At 54.5% G+C, this 12,560-nt stretch overlaps 1 protein-coding gene across 2 annotated transcripts; it reads right to left on the reverse strand.

The window, feature by feature from the left end:
- Window positions 1–216: 216 nt before the first annotated feature.
- NR1D1 (nuclear receptor subfamily 1 group D member 1) lies at window positions 217–7,883 on the reverse strand. Of its 2 annotated transcripts, XM_037033301.1 has the most exons (8): window positions 7,249–7,883; window positions 4,183–4,515; window positions 3,830–3,918; window positions 3,582–3,726; window positions 2,577–3,217; window positions 2,108–2,293; window positions 1,380–1,590; window positions 217–700 (listed from the first exon to the last, which is right to left on the reverse strand). In XM_037033301.1, the coding sequence occupies exons 1-8, from the start codon at window positions 7,277–7,279 to the stop codon at window positions 501–503; spliced, it is 1,836 nt and encodes a 611-aa protein (XP_036889196.1). In that variant the 5' UTR covers window positions 7,280–7,883; the 3' UTR covers window positions 217–500. The 2 variants fall into 2 exon arrangements, with proteins under 2 accessions (XP_036889196.1, XP_036889195.1); XM_037033300.1 differs by lacking the exon at window positions 7,249–7,883 and having other exon boundaries at window positions 4,183–4,570.
- Between the last annotated feature and the right edge of the window lie 4,677 nt (window positions 7,884–12,560).

Genomic DNA, 12,560 nt, shown 5'->3' on the forward strand with positions numbered 1-12,560 from the left:
CGTCTATTTTACTATATATTTATGTAATAAATATATGATGAAAATAACCCCCTTGGGCACCCCCCTTAGACTTGTGTGCTGTTCCCTGTACCCTCCCATCTGCTGACAGAGTATCCAGCCCACACACTGACCAGATGGAGAGGTGTGCCCCCAACCTTGGCAATATTTCCACCCCCCACCCCCTGCCCCCAACGAGCACACACCACAGAAGCCAGCTCAGCTGTGAACTATTGGATTTGAGACAGGAATAGAACAAATTGGGGGGCTAGAGAATTAGAGGGGAGAGAGTGGTTTAAATAGGGGGGAGGGGAGGCTCAGTGATGGGGGAGGGAGGCAGGTATTTACAAGAAGTCTTGGGGGGCCAGAGGCTCATCTTGGAATATTTTATAACAATATAAATAAGATTCTGGTTTGCTTTTCCTTTTCGTCTCGTAAAGGAGAGAGAAGTGCAGAGTTCGATTCTGTACAAGGGGGCAGCGGCAGAAGGCCGGCCGGGCGGGTCACTGGGCGTCCACCCGGAAGGACAGCAGCTTCTCGGAATGCATGTTGTTCAGGGTCCGCAGGTCCGGCAGCTTGAGCAGCAGCTTGGTGAAGCGGGAAGTCTCCAAGGGCCGGTTCTTCAGCACCAGAGCCCGAAGAGCCCGCAGCAGCGTCTCCTGGAGCTGCTCCACCGAAGCGGAATTCTCCATGCCCGAGCGGTCTGTGGGGAAGACGACAGCAGTGAGGCAGGCTCCCTGAGCTCCTCTGACGAGGACCCGGAGGAGGTCCGCCAGGAGGACGTCCGCCAGGAGGACGTCCACCAGGAGGACGTGGCGGGCAATGCAGCCTCTCCCTGAAGCCCCTCAGAGGGCCCAGGGGAAGGAGGAGGAGGGGAGTACACCTCCTCTCTCCAGGCCTCTGCCCCAGCATGGCAGCATGGGCTCGGCGGGGCTGGGCACCTCCCATCCCGTGAGGCCACTCCCTCCCTAAACAGGCCAAACATATCCAGGCTCCCCTGCTTTCTGCTCTGTAGTTCCCTCTGCCTGGCCCTGCCCCTCCCAGCCCCCAACCCCCACCCCTGCCTGGCAATATCTTACTTGTCCTTTGAGGCCCCACTCAAGTGTCACCTCCTTCCCCAGCTCCCCAGGCAGAAATAGTTGTCTGTGCTTCCAAAGCCCTTGGTTCATGCTTCTACTGTGACACTTATTTCACTGTTTTATAATTAGTCGGGCATGAGTCTGTCTCCCAAGCTAGACTGTGTCTGAATCGTGTCTGTATCCCCAGCGCCCAGCATGGGGCCTGGCGTAGAGTAGGTACTCCATAAAAGGTGTGATCAATTGAACTGCGTCCGCCTCCTCCCCACCGGTCAGGCTCCAGGCTCGGGCGAAAGCTTGACCTACCTGCAGAAACAAGCACCACCGCGGTGAAGAGGCCCAGCTCCTCCTCGGTAAGCGCCAGGGAGCTGAGCTTCTCGCTGAAGTCGAACATGGCGTTGAGCAGGTCTCCCATGCCCATGGCACTGAGCTCCTGCAGGCTGTAGGTGGTGCGGCTCAGGAACATCACTGTCTGGTCCTTCACGTTGAACAGTGATGCAAAGCGCACCATCAGCACCTACACGGGGGACAGTCATCCTGGTTGAGGTGGCAGGCCCACTTGCCAAAGCACCCCTCGAGTTTTCTGAGGGGATTACTACATTTCCAAGTAAACAGTGGGGACAATTTCTGAATGGGTTGATGGGAGGTGGGGGGCCAGGTGGAAGGATGGGAACTATCCCACTGGCTTTGGAATCCTACAGGCCTCAATGTGAGTCACAACTATGCCACTATCTGTGACCTGGGGCAAGTCACTTCACTAACATTTACTTGCTCAGGCCTGAAATGGGGGTAGCACTGTGCCCTAAAGTGGTATTTTAAGGCAATGGGATGTGATTAGGCCCCAGCTGAGAAGACAGAAGTCCCGGCCATCCTGAGGCAGGAGAGGGAGGCCTTCTGCCCCTCCTCATCAGAGTGTGTAAGGACAGACACTGGGGTTCTAAGCCTTTCAGAGCCACTGCCTGCTCCAGACACCAAGACTTTCTGTTGGGTGCTTCTCAAGGTTAAGAGCAGGGAGCACAAAAAAGGTCACTTACCTCAAAGGTGCCAGCCTTCAGCAGAGTGACCTGGTCGTGCTGAGAAAGGTCGCGGAAGCCGGGGATGTGCTTAGCAAACTCTACCACCTCCCGCACAGCGGGTGTGAAACTCATGGAGAAATCCTCCCAGATCTCCTGCACGGTTCGCCCACTGCATCCGTGTGGGTACATGTTCATGGGACACGCCTGGAGGAAGGGATTTGGGGAGGGGAGTATCAGCCAGGCTAGTTCAGATGAGCTCCCCCTGCAGCTCTGGGCCCTGGAGTCTGCCTGAGTGAGAGGCTGTGGCTGTGGCGGATAGGTCTTTCAAGTGGAGACCAGGGATTCTCAGGCAGAGCCCTGGCTGCAGGGCTGAGCATCCTCCCCCGGGAAGAGGAAATCCTTGCATTAGCTCCCTGGCACACCCAGCTGCCCTATGCTAAATCCAGTCCTCCAGGCCCCCTGCCCACCTCACCCCCGGTGCCCTCACCAGCAGAACATTCTTGGAGTTGCCCTGCCGCGGACTGTTGGCAGGTGCTTCACCTTCTGGGGCTGGGTACACGTGGGTGGGGCACAGACGGTGCCCATTGCTGTTGGGCTGATTGCAGCTGTGGTGGGCAGGGCCAGGGGGCCAGGAAGGAGGGTAGGAGGAGGGAGTCTGGCGTAAACCGTTCAGGGCTTCATTGTGACGCTGGGCAGCCATGAGGTTATCATTGGGAACAGGCTGGCAACCTTGATTTTCCCGGTGATGTGGGGTGGTGGGTGGGGGCCTGCCCAATGCATGGTTGGCATTGAAGTTTCCAGGTGAGGTGCCCAGTTTGTCATGAGCATAGGTGAAGATCTCTCGGTGGGCTCGGGCCACCTGGGATATCACATCTTCCATTGTGGGCTCAGGACTTGGAGATCGGGGAGGCGTCAGCTGTTGTGGGAACTGGGAGAAGCCCACTAGGGGTGAGGGGGCCTGAGCTGGGGGTGGTGAGGAGCCCATGGGGCCTGGGGTCGGGTGTTGGGCAGGCGAGGTCTCCAGTGGGCACTGGCTGCTCAACTGGTTGTTGGCCAGGTTCATGGCGCTCTGCATCTCAGCAAGCATCCGCTGCTTCTCTCGTTTGGGGATGCGCCCAAAACGCACAGCTGTGACAGGATGAGAGCAGGGTCAGGAAGTTCTCATACACACTCACATGCTCTCTTCCTTCCTTCCTCCTGAGAGGGCAAGACCCTGAAGGCTTGGGGTTCCGTAGCAAAACGAAAACCAGCAAGGCCGCACCCGTGGAGGGGTTTTCCGAGTAGGGACTGTGGTAGGAGGTGACACAGGGACTAAAGGGAAAGAACTGTGTTCACCGGAGAGGATGAAGTATGGGTGTCCCCTATGCAAATGAGACTCCCTGTATGATGTATCTGAGTTTAGGACTTTTTTAAGGGAGGGATAAATTCAGAAGCTTGGGGTGGAAGGAAAAGGGAGGGCGTGGGGTACTCCGGGGCAACAGTGCCGCCTCACCGTCACGGGACATGCCCACGGACAGACACTTCTTGAAGCGACACTGCTGGCAGCGGTTGCGATTGATGCGGACGACGGAGCAGTTCTCATTTTTCAGGCACCTCTTATACTGAATGTTCTGCTGGATGCTCCGGCGGAAAAAGCCCTGGAGGGCGGGGGCAGCCAGTGAGCATCTCCATCCAGGCCAGACTTACGCGTCCTGGGGGAGTGGGTCACCTGCCCCTTCCCTTGCCCCCAACCTGTCTCACCTTACAGCCCTCACAGGCATGCACGCCGTAGTGGAAGCCTGAGGCGACATCCCCACACACCTTACACAGCAGCACCATGCCATTGAGCTCTGTGGGAAGAGACGGGCAGTGAGCGGGCGAGGGGGCAGGAGGCTAGAGATTAAGGTTTTCCGGGCTGGAAGTTCTGGGGGGAAACCGAGGAGGGGCCCCTGGATCTAGGGGGCACTCAAATGACCAGACTAAGCTGGTGCAACTCCAGGAGAAATCACCAAGGCCAGGGTAGGCCCTGGGAATAGGTGTTTCACGTGGACACCGACTCCCAACCTAGGCCTGGCCACAGTCCTTTCCCCCAGATCAACTAGAAATGTACTCACTGGTGATATTGCTGGTACTCTTGCTGGGGGACACTCGGCTGCTGTCTTCCAGGGCCACTTGTAGACCCCCTGGGGGACTCCCATTATAGAAGGAGGAGGAAGAGGATGATGAGGAAGATGAAGGAGAGCCATCCTCGCTCAAGCTGGGTGGAATGCTCCCAAAGGAACGAGCTGGGTCCTGGGTGAGGGAGCCTGTGGGTGACGGTGGGAAGTAGGTGGGGCAGCCTTGGGTCAGGGACTGGAAGCTGCCATTCGAGCTGTCACTGTAGAGGGACTCAGGGCTGGTTCGGCTTGGGGAAGAGCCACTGGAGCCAATGTAGGTGATAACGCCACCTGGCAGGAGAACACAAGGGAAGGAGCTGTCAGGCGCCATATAGTTATCATCTTAGGACACCGCCCTGCTCACCCCCTACCTGCCTCCCCCCAAACACTTTAGGCAACTCAGAAGTTAACCACGTGGAACCCCAGAAGAGCCACAATAAGCAACCCCCCAACACATACTAGATATTGCAGAGCCAACCAACAACCGTGACCCTTTGCAGGGTACATTCTGCTTCTGCCTTGGGTATGTGGTGCCGCCCTAGAGGCCTGACCCCTGTGGGCATCTCACATATGTGCCCCCCAACCCCGGCCCTGGATGCCTTCCTTGGGAATAGTGACTGCAGCTAATGACTTAGTTGTCGGTGGCAGACCTAACCATGGGATGAGCAGCTGCGACTCATTCGTGAGGCCCAGCCTTCCAAAATAAACAGCTGCCGATTTTAACACCAAGACCATTCCAGGGATGAGGCCATGGAGCGGCAGTAAGCCAACAGTGAGGAGAAGCAGGGAGAATGAAGAATCACATTCCTCCCAAACTGAAATGAAATAAGATATATTCTCCAGAGGTACTTAAGTTATCAAACCTGCCCGGCTTGGTTCCTCTAGCCTTCAGTAGTGAGAGTTTGAGTGGACTCCCTCTGAGTCTGAGAAAGACCGGGTGGTGCACATCGCAGGAGGTGGATGTGAAGGACAAACTGTCCAGCCTAGGGTTCTGGAACCCCCCCTTCCACATCGTTCAGCCTAGTGACAACAACCTTGGCTCTCTGCACTCTAGGACTTTGGCCCTCTGATTACATTGGGCCAACCAGGCGGCTGTGTTCCTGTGGTATCAGCAGTAGAAAAAGGTGACCTGCCTGCCACACCTTTGCCAAGCACCTAGTTTGGCCTGCTGTGGGCAGGGTGAGTGAAGGGAGGCTCCCAGGACACGTGTGCGCCAACACGGGTCCTGCTACTGTGTCTCCAGAGGCACATGTCTTGCTCACCCACTGACACACACTAAGCCAGGCAGGGCAACCTTAAAATAGCTCAAGGTTGGTCAGGGTGAACCCAGCTCCCTGTAAAATAGTTGCACAACAGATTCAGCTCCTACCGTTTCAAGGTTGACAGTGGGGGATGGGATATTTATTTGGTGGTAAATGAACCTGACCTAGTTTACCCATCTCCAAAAGAGAAAACTCTTCAAAGAGACTTCTAATCTGAAAGTGAGGGGCACACTCAAAAGAGCCTAGTTTGAGATGTAGATCCATCACCACCGACTTGATTTGTGACCTACAGAACATCAAGGCCCTTCTGTGGGTCTCAGTTTGCCTTTCCATAAAACAAACAAAAAGATGAGAAACTTTATGTCCTTTCAGTTATGATTCTGGAAGGTAGTCGCTTTGGGGAAGTCCTTAGGAAGCAAACTGCTGCTTGTTTGGTGGGGAGGGTAATAAGACCGTGTTGGCAAGACTAAGGAAAAAGATGCTTGGGGAACAGAAAGAATTTGTAACGTGGAGAAGTTGAGTCTAAAGGTGGTACAGTGAATAGGTGCAAACAGAATAACGTGGAAAGGAGAAGGGTGGCTAAATGTCAGGCCCCTTTGAGAAGTGTAAACATGAGGCCAATGGAGGTCAGGGATGACTCCATGTTACTCTGCTTTGGTGATGGGGAAGAGGGGGGACCCGGGCAGGCGAACAGGAAAAGGAGGCAGGCGGGGGCGGTGAGTCAGCCCAGCTTCACCCAGATCTCAGCAGAGCAGGGCGGGGCGGGGCGGGGCGGGAGCCGGGCCCTCAGCAGGCCTCACGTCTCTGCTCCACGTGTGCGTCTTGCACGTGGCTCCCCAACGAGGAACCCCGGAACTCGAAGGACCGCCCTCTCCGCTTCCCGTCAATCCAGAGCAGCAGCCCCCGCCTCCGTCCCGCCCCTCCCCGGGTCCCGGGCCAGAGCCGGGCAGTGAACGCAAGACAGGCAGGGACTATTGAGGGGAGGAGAAAAGGGAACACGCGTTGCCGGGGAAACCGTGGGGGCGGAGCTCATTATGTAACAGGGCCGAGAGGCAACGACCAATGAGGTGGCGGCCACGGCTTCTGCTGAATGAAAACAAACGCAGCACGTGGGCCCGGTTCCGCAGCCATGTGAGCCCTCCCGGCCACCCGGGCACTGTGGGTGTCCTCCCTGGGGACCAGCGCCACTCTCCCAGCTCCTCAAGTACCGCTCCCTACTGTCACTGAGGATTCCCCAGTGAGATCTGACCCATTCCCCCAGCCCCTCCTGCCTTGGAGTCCCGATCACCTCACTGCTTCTCAGGTTCCTTCTAGTCTGCGGAAACTAGGGAAGAGGAAGAGAGGAAGGAGGGGGCCTTCTTTCGGAGAAGGCCAAGCATACCACAGCTGCAGGGGCGAACAAGCGAGGGCGTTTGGGGGCACTGCTCCAAAGCTCCGAGTCCCTCTAAACTGTTCATCTCACCACACGTACCCGCTCTCGCTCTCCATTTCCCCCTGCCCGGGATCCCGGGATCCCAGTCCTTCAGGCTAAAGTGAGCTTTAGAACTCTGAGGGCTGGAAGTAGGGCGCCTTTGGGCGCATTTCCAGGCCGAAAAGCAAAAACAAAACAAAACAACCTCTTGAAATCCTAGCCTATGGTCCCCATTACGCTAGCAAATCCTAGGGCAGAGGGAGTCCCCAGTCCCTTACAAAGTTCCTCTTGTTTTAAACATAGATGGAAGTGAGGAGACAGTAAGAGAGAGGATGATAGTAATCTCTGTACCTGTGTTGTTGTTGGAGTCCAGGGTCGTCATGTCTTCACCAGCTGAGAGCGGTCATTCAAACTGGACCTTGAGACAAAGTGGAGGTTGCAATTGCCGCTGTCTCCCCCGGGGCACTGGCTGAGGGAGGGGAGTGGAGGCACCCTGTAGCAAGCTCTTGGGGTGACCGGGCTGCAGCCCTGCAGAAGGGGTGGACGCTGAGCCAACGGAGGTCTGCTTTGCATGGGAAGAGCAGAGAGAGTGTGGGGGAGGGGGGCCAAAGGGAATTAGCCTGCAGTAGTTCAGGCTAGGAGAGAGCAAGGAGGGTCTGGTCTCCGCAGTGCACCGGTGCTACTGCCTGATGGCTCCGCAGCGCTGCAGGGTAGCGAATCTGGAACTCCCGGTGCAAAAGTCCCAGAGGTAGAGAGGTTGCAGTCAGAAAGTAAGTAGGTGATGAGGAGAAACGGAGCACCCAGGCGCAAAGATGCGAGACGTGTGCCCTGCTACGTTCCCTCGGCAGCAATATTTCACTCTGCCAATCTCAGGCGCCTTTTGCCCCAGCCTTTTTCTCTGGGACAGAGGGCTCTGCGCAGGCGCCAGCAACCCAGGGTTCCCGGGCCGCACGCGGCACTGGAGCAGGTACCATGTGATCCCAGGGAGCGCCTCGTGCCCCAGTGACACACTTTTCCAGCAGCAGGCACGTTGAGCTCCTTGCGCCTGCGTAACGTCAAGGTTGCCGGGATTTGTAGTCCACTGGCAAAGTGGGCGGACTGTGCATATTTCCTTCTTTCTGCCTTGCAAAAACTGTTGCTGGGACGGGGGAGGAGCTGAGAGCCGGGTGGGTGGGGTGCTCTGAAGAGTCAGGGTGGCGTGTTTGGAAAGCCTGTATGGCAGAGGCATGTGAATTCCTGGGGAGGGACTGGCAAGCTTCGCTGCTCCCTGGGAGATCAAAGCTTGCAGGCCTTTTCTGCAAACCTTGCAAACGTGAGGGCTTCACGTGATTGCAGAACTGACCTCGCCTTGAGGTTCCTGGTGACATGGGGAAAGAAGTAGGAGAAAGAGATATCCGCCCAGTCAGTACTTCTGCTGAGGGACCAAGTCCTAAGATCAAAAGGAAACGTTACCCCTTACCCCCCCTACTCACCTTAGGAAGAGCATCCCTAGGGAAAAGAGCTGCTATGGGGGTGAGGATACCACTAGGGACTCCCTGTTTACTTGTATGATACCATCCCACCCATTCCAGGTGACTTGGGGATGAGTCATTTCCTTTTGTTTGGGAAATAAAAAGGACAAGGGAGGGGAACTTTATGGTGAAAGTGCTTTGAGGTCATAAAGGAATGAGGCCATAGGTAAGGCAAGGGCCAGGAGCACAGTGACACCCACACTCCCACCACCCGATTCCACAGAAGGGAACATCCAGGGTTAAGAGCATCTTACCCTTTCATCCTTTACAGATGAGGAAAGTGAGGCTCAGAAATGACCAGCCCAAGGTCAGATTAGATATCCATTGCTGGTTTCATCTGCCCTAAACCTCAGACTTGCAAGTGAAATGCTGAAGAGGGGTTAGGGGCAGCCAGCATCTCCCTTCAAAGCAGCAGTTGCTCCATTGGTAAAAACACGTCTCAGGTAGACGTGTTTCCCTGTCCTTTTGGGGGACTTGGGTTATAGGGAGGGATGAGAGCCTCTTCAAGAAGCGAAGTGAACCTGGGCCACCTGCTGCTTCCTGCTGGTTCCTCCTGGGTCCCAGTGATTCTAGGAAGGTTTTGTTTTGTTTTCCCTTTTCCACTTGTTCATTGGCAGCTCCTGGGGCAGCACCGATGTATGCCTGGAAACATGACAGCCACCAAAGACGTAGAGAAAAGGAGTGTGGGCACCAAGGAAGAAAATAGCTGGGTAGTAAGGAAATGAGTAAGTACTCTGAGAGTACTCTGAAGTTGACTGAAGGGGTGGTGGCTGGGCAGTGGGCCTGACCGCTGATCCCAGTAGCCTGTGACTCGGGAGAAGATGGGCTCCCTAGAATGGGCTCCTTAGAGTGGTTGGGGCTTTAGCTTTGTTCCCCAGGCCCCAAGGAAAGTGGGAGAGAGAAGGCAGTTGTCCTGCCCTGGCCGTTTGGCCCAGAGCTGGGAAGCTGCAGCAGAGCGTGGGAGGGACTGGGAGGGGCTAGGACAAACAAGGAAAGAGGCTTTTCAGGAAAACTTGGTTCAGAACTCAGCCTCCACCTCCCCTCCCTCCTTCGCCTGGACTCTGGAGGGAAAGCCATGTCTGGCGCTGCATGCTCTCTGTGCCCCTTCTGACTCTCCATCAGAGCCAGGGCCAGCCCAGGGCTCAACTCAGAGTCAGGGCCCTTGGCATGACCTCTAACTTTCCACCAGCCCTGGCACCACCACTGGCACCCTCCCTTTGGTTGCCCTGGGACCTCCCCAAGGCCCACAGCGCTGTTTGCTGCTCTGGTGGTCCCACTCACCCTCTTTTCTACTCGCCGGTGTCTGTCCCTATAGGGGGAAGTCCAGGGGTCAAAGCTCCCTCTCTGGGTTTGCAACAAGTGAGAGGAAGGAGGAAGCAGAGGCAGCTAGAGCTGAAGCTCAGTCAGCCTAACACTTGGCAAAAAGCTGGGTTGTTTTGCAGCCTGTGTGAGGTATGGAGGTGGAGGCTGGGAGGGAGAAGGCGAGAGAGGGGGATTGCCTCTGTTCCCTGCTTCCTCTGCACTTCCCAGAGGGCCTTCCTCTCCTCCCTGACAAAGAAGTACATCTGGGATCATCCTTCTACAACCGGAGAGAAAGATATGGAATAATGAGAGGCAGGACTCTCTCTTGGCTCCAGAAGCTTCTAGTCTATTCATCCTGTTTCTCTCTCTGCCAACAGCTGCTGGGAGAAAGACAGGGACTATGGGACCCAGAGCTACCAGAGGGAGCAAGAAAGGCAGGGTTGCCTGGCTTTTGGGGACCAGGAGTAGAATCTAGCTTTGGCCTCCAGACAAAACCTCAACCTTGACCTTTAGACAACAGGTGCATCTCAACATAGCCTCCCATCCCTCCTGCCAGCTGGACATTCTAGTTCACTTACACACACACACACACACACACACCATTCCTCCCATAACTAAATTCAGCCCAAGAAGGAACTGAACCCTTAATAAACAGTACTCAGATGGGAACCCTGTGGAATGGATACATGTCCAAGACCTGGCACAGCAAGGCACAGCCCTGGCTCCAGGTTACATGCTCTTCTACTCAGACTCCTCAGAGTCTGGGTTTCTGGAAACTGACCTCACCAGTTAGGGGCAGGGTTGGATCCCATGCCTGTGTGTGTGTTTCTGAATATGTCTTTAATCCTGAATTTCTTTAGACTGGGAAGGACAGCAGAGCCAGAGAAGGGAAAGGCGAGGGATTGAGAGCTCTTAAGCTCTGGCCAGAGTGTGTGTGTGTGTGTGAGAGATCATATGATTGTGAATGAGAGGCTGTCTGTGTGGGTACGTAAGTGTGAATGGTGTGAGTGTGTACGGATATGTGTGTTTGATCCAAGACCTATTCTTCTTGGCAGTAGGTTGCTCTGGGTAATAGGGTGACACCCTGTGCAGATCCTGGGTGGCCTAAATTGTGGGCCAACGCTTACTGACTGAGGGTGGGTCCCTGCCAGAAACCAGGTCAAGCTTCAGTAGGTGCCTTCCCTTCCCCCTCCTTTCTCACCAAGCAAACCATTGCCCAGGGGTAAAACCAGCCTGCCCAGGTGATGCAAACCTGGGACAGAAACCCTGGGGATGCCCCAGAATCAGGAAACCAGACATGTGTCTGGGAGAGACTCGTCCTCTACCTTTCCAGATCCTCTCCTTGTTCTCTCAAAGGCCAGCCAGCTTTCCCGAGCCTGATGTCTTGGGAAGGGTCTGAGCTGATTTGTCTGAGTTAATTTGATTTTGGGGAGAGATGGAGACAGGGAGGGTGAGGCATGATTCAGGACTGGGTTCCATGGACGTGTTTTGTCTCAATTTCTGTCTTTACCTCACTACTCCTTTTACCAAGGAAAGGAAACAAGAAGTATGTATTAAGTACCAACCGTATGCCAGGCACTGTGCTAAGTGCGTTACACACGTTGCCTCAGTTAATATCCACAACAAACCCATGCTACAGGTCTCATTTTTTAAAAATTGGTTTTAGAGAGGAAGTGAGAAACATAGACCCATTGTTCCTCTTAATAATGCATTCACTGGTTGACCCTTGTAAGTGCCCTGACCCAGGATTGAGCCAGCAACCCTGGCATATCGGGACGATGCTCTAACCAATTTAACTACGTGGCCTAGGCTGTAGGTCTCATTCTTATTTTTGAGATGAGGATTCTGAGACTTCGAGACATGGATTAACTTGCCCAGGATGCTCCAGAGACTAGGCAATCTGTCTGGAAGGGTATCTGCATAGCACTTTACTTAAAATTAAGAAACCACATCAGGCCCTGACCAAGGAGCTCAGTGGGTTGGAGAATCATCTAGACACACCAGGGTTTCAGGTTCCATCTCTGGTCAGAGCATGTGCAGAAAGCAACCAGTGAATGCATGGGGAGATGGAACAACGAATTGACATTTCTCTGTCTCTCTCTCCCTTCCTCTCTCTCTCTCTCTCTGACATCAATAAATTAAAAAATTTTAAAGAATATGTTGCCATGGGCCTGTGAAGCAAAGGGTTGCCGGTTCAATTCCCAGTCAGGGAACATGCCTGGGTTGCAGGTCAGGTCCCCAGTAGGAGACACATGAGAGGCAACCACACATTGATGTTTCTTTCCCTTTTTTCTCTTCCTACCTCTCTTTCTAAAAGGCAATGAAAAAATATCTTCAGGTGAGGATAAAGGAGAAAAGAAAATGGCAAATGGGAATTCAACCTCAGGCCTGAGGATAAAACTCTTTCCGCCAGCAAGACTGTCCTTCCTGACAAGAATTACTTCCAGTGGCATGTCTGCGCAATAGACTCATCATGGTGTTTCCTAAGCGATGATGGTGCTTGGAAGTCAGGCGAGTTCCTGATCAGAGAAGCCCGAAGCACTCCTTACACCTGCCCCTACAGTCCCTCGGCCTCCCAGAATCTCTCTTGTAATTCCAACCACATTTTCTGATCCTTAAACTCTTCCCTCTCTCCTTCCTACCTTCCCTTGGTCTGGTTATAAAGATAGAAGGGGGCCAGCCTAGGATGCAACAAACAAATTTCCACGTGGACTGCTATAGAGGTACCTGAAGCAGGCACATCTGAACTCTCTTCTCTCTCAGACTTGGGATCTGCAGCTGGTGATGAGGGGAGAGGGGCAGGCAGGTCCAGGCCCTTTAAAGAGCCATCATGCCTGTGTTAAGAATCGA

This window comes from Sturnira hondurensis, unplaced genomic scaffold, assembly GCF_014824575.4.
Source record: "Sturnira hondurensis isolate 20B ecotype Veracruz unplaced genomic scaffold, ASM1482457v3 Scaffold0021632, whole genome shotgun sequence".
Lineage (NCBI taxonomy): Eukaryota > Metazoa > Chordata > Mammalia > Chiroptera > Phyllostomidae > Sturnira > Sturnira hondurensis.

What these genes read in the sequence shown, in the direction of transcription:
- NR1D1 (XM_037033300.1), bottom strand. Translation starts at nt 4,555, where the DNA reads ATGGCGCCTGACAGCTCCTTCCCTTGTGTTCTCCTGCCAGGTGGCGTT. An exon ending in CGTGGGCATGTCCCGTGACG is followed by an intron (nt 3,218 to 3,581) that starts GTGAGGCGGCAC and finishes ATCCTGTCACAG; the next exon opens with CTGTGCGTTTTGGGCGCATC. An exon ending in GGTGGTGCTTGTTTCTGCAG is followed by an intron (nt 701 to 1,379) that starts GTAGGTCAAGCT and finishes TCTTCCCCACAG; the next exon opens with ACCGCTCGGGCATGGAGAAT.